This window comes from Pistacia vera, unplaced genomic scaffold (genome assembly GCF_008641045.1).
Source record: "Pistacia vera cultivar Batoury unplaced genomic scaffold, PisVer_v2 Contig553, whole genome shotgun sequence".
NCBI classification, from domain to species: Eukaryota; Viridiplantae; Streptophyta; class Magnoliopsida; order Sapindales; family Anacardiaceae; genus Pistacia; species Pistacia vera.
The window spans coordinates 311,967-320,849 of NW_022196394.1; the positions used below are offsets into that span (position 1 = coordinate 311,967).

Consider the following 8,883-nt stretch of genomic DNA (forward strand, 5'->3'; position numbering starts at 1 on the left):
AACAACCAATCTTTTACTTGATGTAGGAGCATTATCTAAAACATTAATTTTCTCAAAGACTAAGTCTCTGATTTGATCACTCCCACTGATGATGCGTGTTTACTACAACATGCAAAAATAGCAAGTATACTAGTCGCTCAAGTAATAAAGTGATGGGTAGGATATCGTTCCCACGAGGATTGTTAGCAAAGCACTAAGTTTCCTAACGTTATCAAGTTGAAGCAATCGAATTCTTTGGATTGGTGGGAGCAAAATGTAATGAAAAAGAAAACAAAAATGAAATTAAACAAAGAATTAAATCTTAATTAAGAAAGCAAAATGAAACACAGAATATCACTTTAAACAAAGCGGGCAGGGTTTTGACTTCGTTTGGATTTTTATGGGTTAAACCTAAAATTATACTATATTCACATTCATTACTATAATGGTGATTACCCAAGAAGCCTAACATGAATTATTTCTCAATCTCATCATGTTCATCACATACAGCATTCAATTTCAGAGTAACACACAACCAAAGCTTATTCACATGGAAATAACACAATCAAAATACTTAACCCATTTAAAATTCAAACTACAATCAAAACCCTAACCCATAAAAGATTAGTTCAAAGCTAATTTAATACTACATAACCGAAAAATAGAAATAAACAAGTTAAACATAAGAAAACTGAGATGAAAGATAAGAAATCTCCCCAAAAGATGAATCTTCTAGTCAAAATCTGAACCTTCTCTCTTAAACAATCCGAAAAACTCAAGCTTTACTCTAAGAAAAGTGTAAAAACGGCTAAACCTAAACAGCTCAAGCTCCCTTGGCAAAAGGTTAAGTTTTTCTTTTATACTTAGTCCAAAAACCCAGCCAAAAACACGCACAACACGAAACTGTGCGTTTACAAAACTGAATAAGTTGACTGTCGCCGCGGCGAAGAATTCTTCTTCGCCGCGGCGAAGACAATTTCTTCGCCGGGGCGAAGCTCCAGCGAAGTATGAAGAAATCCCAAATCGTTACTGACTTACTTCGCCGCGGCGAAGACAATTTCTTCGCCGGGGCGAAGCTCCTTCAAAAGTTTTGAAATTACAGAACTGCCACTCTGCTTGCTTCTTCGTTCGATTCTTCGATTCTTGGCTGTCTTCTTTGGGAACAAGCTTCATCGTGCTTTGTCCTACTCCGAAACTCTCCTATCTTCTGAGATCCGCTAATTTCTGAGTCAAACTATCCAATTTTGTCTTTATTTGCTCAAAAAGTCCATTTTAACCTGAAACACGAAAAGTAAAGAATTAAGCACCAATTCAGGTAAAAATGCACTAGAAAGTACCTGAAATCCGACAAAAAAATCAAATAAAAACTGTATAATTTACGGATTATCAACTGACCACGCCATTCTCAAGAAATTTGGCATTTCTAGATTCAACAATTCTATTGAAATGGTTCGAACAATAAAACTTACATCCCTTGGATTTTTCAGCATATGCAATAAAATATGCACTAATAGTCCTAGGATCTAACTTTCGTTCTTGTGTATTATACTTCAACTGGACAACCCCAAACACGTAAATGACTTAAACTCAATTTCCAACCTCTCCACAACTCGAATGGCATTTTGGGAACCGCCTTAGTTAGAATTCGGTTTAATATATATGCTACAGTTTTAAGAGCTTCGATCCACAAAGAATGAGAAAGTTTGGCATTACGTAGCATGCTCCATACCATATCCATTAATGTTTTATTTCTTCGTTTTATGAGATGGTGTGCCAGGCAAGGTGCATTGAGCCACAATACCTTGCTCTTGAAGAAATTTAGCAAATGGACCAAGTGCTTGTCCTGTACCAGTGTATTTACCATAATATTCACCACTACTATTAGATCTTACAATCTTAATTTGCTTTCCACATTGTTTCTCTACTTCTGCTTTACATGTTTTGAAAGCATCCAACGCTTCATCCTTGTGATGAAGCAAGTAGAGATATATGTATTGTGAGTGATCATCAATAAAGGTGATGAAATATTTTTACTGCTAGAGCTCATGTCAGGGCAACAAATATTTGTATGTATGATTTCTAAAAGTTCATATTACATTTCTTAGATTTGTTAGTTTGCTTTCCCTTAATGCAGTCTATACAAGTATCAAAGTCAGTATAGTCAAGAGTTTCAAGAACTCCAGCATTTACCAACCTTTTAATCATATCAATAGAGATGTGTCCTAATCTCCTATGCCACAAAAAAGAAGAGTTTTCACTCATAACAGTACGTTTAATACCAGTACTAGCATGTGAAGTCATTAAACTATAAGGAACAATATCAATTAAATGAATTTTAAACAAACCAACAACCATAGTGCCATTTCCAACAATATATGAGTTCTTAATTAAATTAAAAGAACTACCATAAAAGTTGAAAGAGTATCCACAAGATACAAGTTTAGAAACTGAAATTAAATTCCTAGAAAAACTAAGAATATAAAAGGTTCGTTCCAAATCCAAAATAAAATTAGTACTTAAAATAAGTCTAAATGTTCCAACAATTTCAACAAGTGAAGGCATCTTGTTTCCTGAATAGATGTTGCATTCACTTCCCATCGGTTTCCTTTGATCCAGATAACCCTGTATGGTATTAGAAACATGGATTGTAGAACCAAAATCAATCCACCAATCATTATGAGAAACATAAATCATACTAGATTCATAACACACAAGAGATGTGAGGTTACCTTTCTTGTCAAGCCAAGTCTTTCTTTTAGGACAATCCTTTTTCATGTGTCCCTTTTTTTTTTTTTTTTTTTACAGAAGAAACACTTGGTGTTGTCCTTATTTCCTTTGCTCATAACCTTATTAAACTTGTCTTTTCCCTTCCACTTCTTATTCTTGTTTGAAGTGTCCTTGACATTTCCCATCACCAAATGTGTAGTTTCACTAACTTTGTGAAGCAATCTCTCCTCCTCTTGAACACACAGTCAAAAGTTCATTGATTAACCATTTAGCCTTTTGTGTGTTATAGGATATCTTGAAAGGAGTACAATGAGATGAGAGAGAGTTTAGGCATAATGCACTAGAAAATCATCATTAATCACCATTTGAAGGGACCTCAACTGAGCAGTAATGTCCCTCATTTTCACAATGTGCTCACGAACTCCTTTAATACCTATGAGCCTTATGGATGTCAACCTACTCATAAGGGTGCTACCTAATGCTTTACCTGATGTTTCAAACGGAGCATGAATAGCATTTATCAGATCCTTGGCATTCTCACACTCTGGTATCAACCCACAAATACTACTCATGATGTGAGATTTGATAAACATCATGCTTAAACGGTTGGATCCCACCGTTCATACAAAGCAATCTCAACCAGAGTGCTAGTATCTGTAGGTGCAGTTGGCTCTTCCTTACGAAGAACGTAGTCAAGATCAATGCACCCTAAATGAAGAAGGACAGCCTCCCTCCACTTTTTGTAGTTGTCACCACTAAAATAAGGAACTTTATCCTCAACCATCATCAAAGTTTGATCAATTGTAGGTATATCAACATATATTTCTACTAAATAAATTATGAGGCACAAAGTCACAAACCATCAACAACAATTATAAGTTTATCAATGTAAAACAAATAACAAATCATAAATGAATCGACATATCATAAAATCTCCCTGTGGGTAAAGACATTACATATCATGATTCATTATCCTTTAATGATGAAACTAAAAATTATTAATATTTCATAATACCTGTGGGCTAATTAAGAAATAAAAATAATTTCTATTTCATCCTAATTAATCATGAAAATATAACATTCCATGTGGGTAAAATAATTATATCAACATGATTTACTGCAAAATGATGTTGTTAACTTTAATATGATCATAATTAATATTACTTAATGCATATATTATCATAATTTAGATGCTATGGCCACTCTAAATTAATCAAACATATACGATCATATGACACCACATAGTTATAATATGAATTACAGCATATAACTCAAGATAATACAAATTAAAACAAGAATATCACATGAAATTATGCATTACAGACAAATACACACTAGAAAAACCATTACACATGTCGTCATCGACCTCACGTGCCTCCACGCACGACCACAACACCTCCACACCTCTCTATGCGCCGATAGGCGCTGACAAAAGCATTGCATACGCGTCCACACGCCTTCACGTGATAGCACACGCCTCTAGAGGAAGCCACGCGCCCCACACGCTGGGTCAAAATGGATCTAAATAACCTATTGACTGGGTCTCGTTGACCCGTTGTAACCCACTAACCTGATTTGACCGTTGATCGGTTCATTGACCCGATTTGACTGGTTTGTTGATTGGTTTGACTTTAGATTGGTTTTGATCGGATGAGGTTGGCTCATTAGGTCCTTGACCGAGGTTGACTGGGTCAAATTGACCTAGTTTGACCTTTGACTTTGATCGGGTCAAACTAACCCGTTTTAGCCTTGACCTGGTTGATTTGACCTGTTGACACGGTTTGACCAGTTCTTCTTGACCCGATTTTTGCAACTTTTTAACCCATTTTCAGCAATTGTTAACAACCTAATTCTGACCATTTTTCTAACATTTTAGAGAGGAAACTTGAACGTGGACGTATGGCCTATGTTGGTGGCATCCCAAATGACGTTTCCATCCCAAATCGACTGTTAGTGAACGACCCACTTACGCAGCGGAAAACAAAAAATGTAAATGGCATGGATCGTTCCTTAGAACCAAGATCCGGGTATAATATCACAGTTTGTACAATATATAAATTAAATCTGCAGAAAATCAGATTCAAGGTTCAATAATCTTACGCACGTTTGGAGGCTCCACCAAATTTGTCCTTGAACGTTTTGCTACCGACCCAAGTGTAGGATCGAACCGATGAAGTCTACACGAAGACAATCTCAAGGAACTAAGGAGGGATTTGCTAGGTCCTCCTTAGCCTTAAGAAACAAAGAAGAAAACGAGTATTTGATTTTGGCTAAACCAAAATCTGAAAGTGGCGTGGGAGAGTTTTTCTCTCAAATGAAAAAGTAATCAATGAATAAAATGATTTCACACACTTTTTCAATTAACACCTTTTCTTTTATAGTCTTATTTTACTTGCCCTATTCCCATATGGAATGGGCTTGGGCTCCAACCCAAACATCCCATGTTTCCAAACACCCCCTAATTAGATATTTATTTTAATTCATCATTTTCTTCAATTAAAATCAATTAATATATATTTAATATATATATTAACATTTAACAATAATGATAATTTATTTAAATATATGCGAACACATATTTAAACCTAATTTCACTTATTTAATTTTTATAATAAAATTAAATAAAGGCTACGACCTCAGCAAATTTAATTGCATTGTGAAATTACCAAAATACCCTTTCATCCAAAAAGACGAAAACGCCCTTTTTTCTTCCTGGCTCTTAAATTATCTTCTATGTATGTGACTCATAGGCTCCTCATCATATCGGCAGTGTATAATATCGCGATTAACACCAATTAATCGTCTCACTAATACAAAGACCAAGATTGGCCCCTAGCAAGGCATCATGGCCACCCGATAGATTCGGATTCAGCAAAGTAGCTACCTGTCAACGATATGGTTACCGTACAATTCGATCCTTTCATCATTCGTTATCTCGACGAGACGAAGGCATAGAAATAGTGTCAACCTTCGGTTACTCTCGATATTATTTATTCAGTTTCTGGACCAATGACCCGTATTATAAACTGGATAGAGCAACAACTCAATCCCACTGTGGCCACAGTTTTAGTGTCATTGCCATATACTGAATTGCGCCGTGAGATAACTTTCTCCCGTACCCGGGAGTGATAAATCCTCTGTCAATCCACCATAGTCTTGATACACTCCTTGATGCAGCCAATCACCACCGTATTGACAGCTCTGAAAAGAACTGCGTTAGGCTAGTGTCAAACTACACCAATCGGTGCACAAGGCGCTCCGGTGATCTCAAGTCTAAGGATCACATGCACCACCATTCGTTAGAGGATTTGTTCCATAGACACTGGGGTTACCATCCATATGGAATCCTCTGGTGGGTCAGTCCAGTGAACTTGCTGTGGTGTAATCGCCTACAACAAACACCCATGTGTTGCACCAGGTTGTCACCAAACAACCTTGACAAGTGAGATCAGTCATTGCCTCTCGACAGGGTCGTTCAACACTATGATAGCCTTACCGTATTATCTGTGCCCTTACTTCAGAATAATACTGGGGCTACGGATGTTTCTAGAATGGCCACCATATGTGCTCATAGGTTTCTCACTATTAATATTTGAAACATTTGATACCCTCGTCACGGTTCTATCATTCTAAGGACATATATCAATACATATTGCAATAATAATGATTTACGCGATATAGAATAAAATGCCTTTTATTGATTAATGAACATTATTACAAATAGTCAATTCTACAATAATTGATTGGCTCTGGGGCATCTACTTTAACAATCGACACCGTAAATGGCTGCCGAAATCATCCAAACGTGATTTTTACCGAAAACTTTAAACTAGCGTAACTTTGCAATCACAATTCTGTTTTTGACAAATAATATATCGTTGAAAAGCTTTTTCAACCAAGATTTTAATGATGCCAAAATAAAAAACAGATATGATTTATACAAGAAATTATGTTCTATTTAGAGTTATGAGTTTTAATATAAAAAGTCCCAATTTTCATGCAATATATTCCAAATTTGCATTTCAAAAATTCAATATACATCACATGTCAACAGTCATACCAGACAGAGATTTTAAACAGGCTCTGATACCACATGTTAAACATTTTATTCATATCAATAAACATGTATATAGCCAAATCATATAAATCCATATACATGTTCATATACAAATACAACGGAAATAAATCAATACTACTAACCTCCAGCCATAGCAATTTGTTGTTGCTGTCTTCTTCAAAGATTACAGATTCTTTTAATGCATTGCAATTCTCAGAACGATAGTTTTGGGAATATCAAAATTAATTGTATGTATTGGAGGCCTGTAACTGCTCCCCTTTTAAAATACGCAAAAAATATTTCCATCTAAGACAACTGTTGGGATAACTGCTCAACTGCTGAAAAACTGCTTAGTAGTTAAATATTATATAAAACTAATAAATAAAAGTGAAGGACCTAATAGTAATTAATGAATTAAAATTGTAACATAGTTCTCTCTACTAAACATCTCTTTTAAGCCACAAGTTGCTCCCCGAATAAACCCAGTTTATTGGTTGCCTCCCCCTCCTTGGATCAAAAACATCGATGGTTTTACAAAAGGCAATCTAGGTCCAACAACCTACAAAATCATCTTTCGAGATGCTGATGGCTTTTGCTTAGGTTGTTTTGTTGGGCCTCTTGGCCATCGTGGATCTATTTATGCTGATGATGTCGACCTGCCTCTCCCTTCTTAAAATGGATTTTATCCTCTTTGCTGGGGTTTATTAAAAAAAAAAAAAAAAAGTCTTTTATATAGCAAAATAAGTTTTTGATGTTATCATATACAAAATAATTAATATTGGAACTCACACTCTTATTTCAACGAGGAGATAATAACAATTTGAATTAGACACATAGGAACTAAAATAACATAAATGTGACATTTAGCCTTCTTGAAGATAAAAACAAATCATAAGAAAAACATTTCCATGAAACAACACAACAATAGAGTTAATTACACTGACCTCTCCTGAGTTTTCAACATTTTTAAGGCGTGTAGAAAAAATGATTAGATTAACATAGACACCCACCCCACTCCATTAACTCCCGTTAGGCTCCATTAATTGAAAAAGTTCCTTACACCCCCTCAAACATAAAACTTGCAGTTACCCCCACTAACTTCCTTGTATTTGTTTTAAAAAACTGAAGAAAAAAATATTGTACTTCTTAAAATATATATATTTTTTTAATTGAAAATTTAAAAAAAAAAAAAAAGAGAGAGAGAGAGAGTGATCATTGATTCTAATGATCTAAGAATGATGGTTTTGACAATGAGTAATACTAGCCTTACAAATAGGCATACAAAAAGACAAATCCAACCCTTAAAATTCATAATTGCCTCTCTCTCTCTCTCTCTCTCTCTCTCTCTTTCATTTTCCCTTCTTTTAAGGGTTGAATTTGTCTCTTTGTAAGGCTATTATTATTCTTTGACAATCTATATTAAAACTTAAATATATTTTAATTTTAGTAGAAATGCCAGTAATTTTTAGTTAATGACTTAATGGAGCCCTGACGAAAGTTGAGAGAGTGAGGTGTTTGTGTTAACCTAATCATTTTTTCCATATGTCTGTGAAATGTTGAAACCTTATAGGAGGTCCATATATTTAACTCCACAACAATATTGTCATCATAAATCAGTTTTGAAACACTTAGCAAGTTCTTTATAATGGAATGAACTATGAAAACGTCACTAAGCTTAAGCAATTTTAAGTGTTAATATTTAATATAGTGTTACAATAATTAGAGATATGGAGAGCTTTGTTGTTTCCCACTACGACTTAATCAAAACTATTGTATTCTCTTTTTAGACTACGATTAGGCATATCATTAGAGGTGGCTTTCATCTATAAATAAAGCTAAGCAAATCATTCGCTCTAACTGGAGGAAGCACATGTGATCAATCTTGATTGTTGCTACAAAGTTTGTATAAGGTATTATTAAACAAGACAGGATTTTTAAAAGCTTGCAGGAATAATTTAGATCTTGTTTGAGTTATCAATATTACTGTATTGAGTTTGATTCATATTCATGATTTCAACCACGAGTTTGGCTCAGATAATAGACAAAATATGAAGTGAACTTTAGTTTAAAACTAATAACTAAAGAAAACAAAGAGCATTAGCTTGCAAAGGATTTTTCTC

The 8,883-nt window shown here is 34.7% G+C and overlaps 1 protein-coding gene across 1 annotated transcript; it reads right to left on the bottom strand.

The window, feature by feature from the left end:
- Positions 1 to 3,032: 3,032 nt before the first annotated feature.
- On the bottom strand, positions 3,033 to 3,490 carry LOC116108100. The gene is made up of 2 exons (XM_031394388.1): positions 3,324 to 3,490; positions 3,033 to 3,270 (listed from the first exon to the last, which is right to left on the bottom strand). The coding sequence occupies exons 1-2, from the start codon at positions 3,488 to 3,490 to the stop codon at positions 3,033 to 3,035; spliced, it is 405 nt and encodes a 134-aa protein (XP_031250248.1).
- Between the last annotated feature and the right edge of the window lie 5,393 nt (positions 3,491 to 8,883).

Coding starts and splice junctions, on each gene's coding strand:
- LOC116108100 (XM_031394388.1), bottom strand. CDS start 3,490: ATGGTTGAGGATAAAGTTCCTTATTTTAGTGGTGACAACTACAAAAAG. Junction 3,271..3,323: donor GAGATTGCTTTGTATGAACG/GTGGGATCCAAC, acceptor CATCATGAGTAG/TATTTGTGGGTTGATACCAG.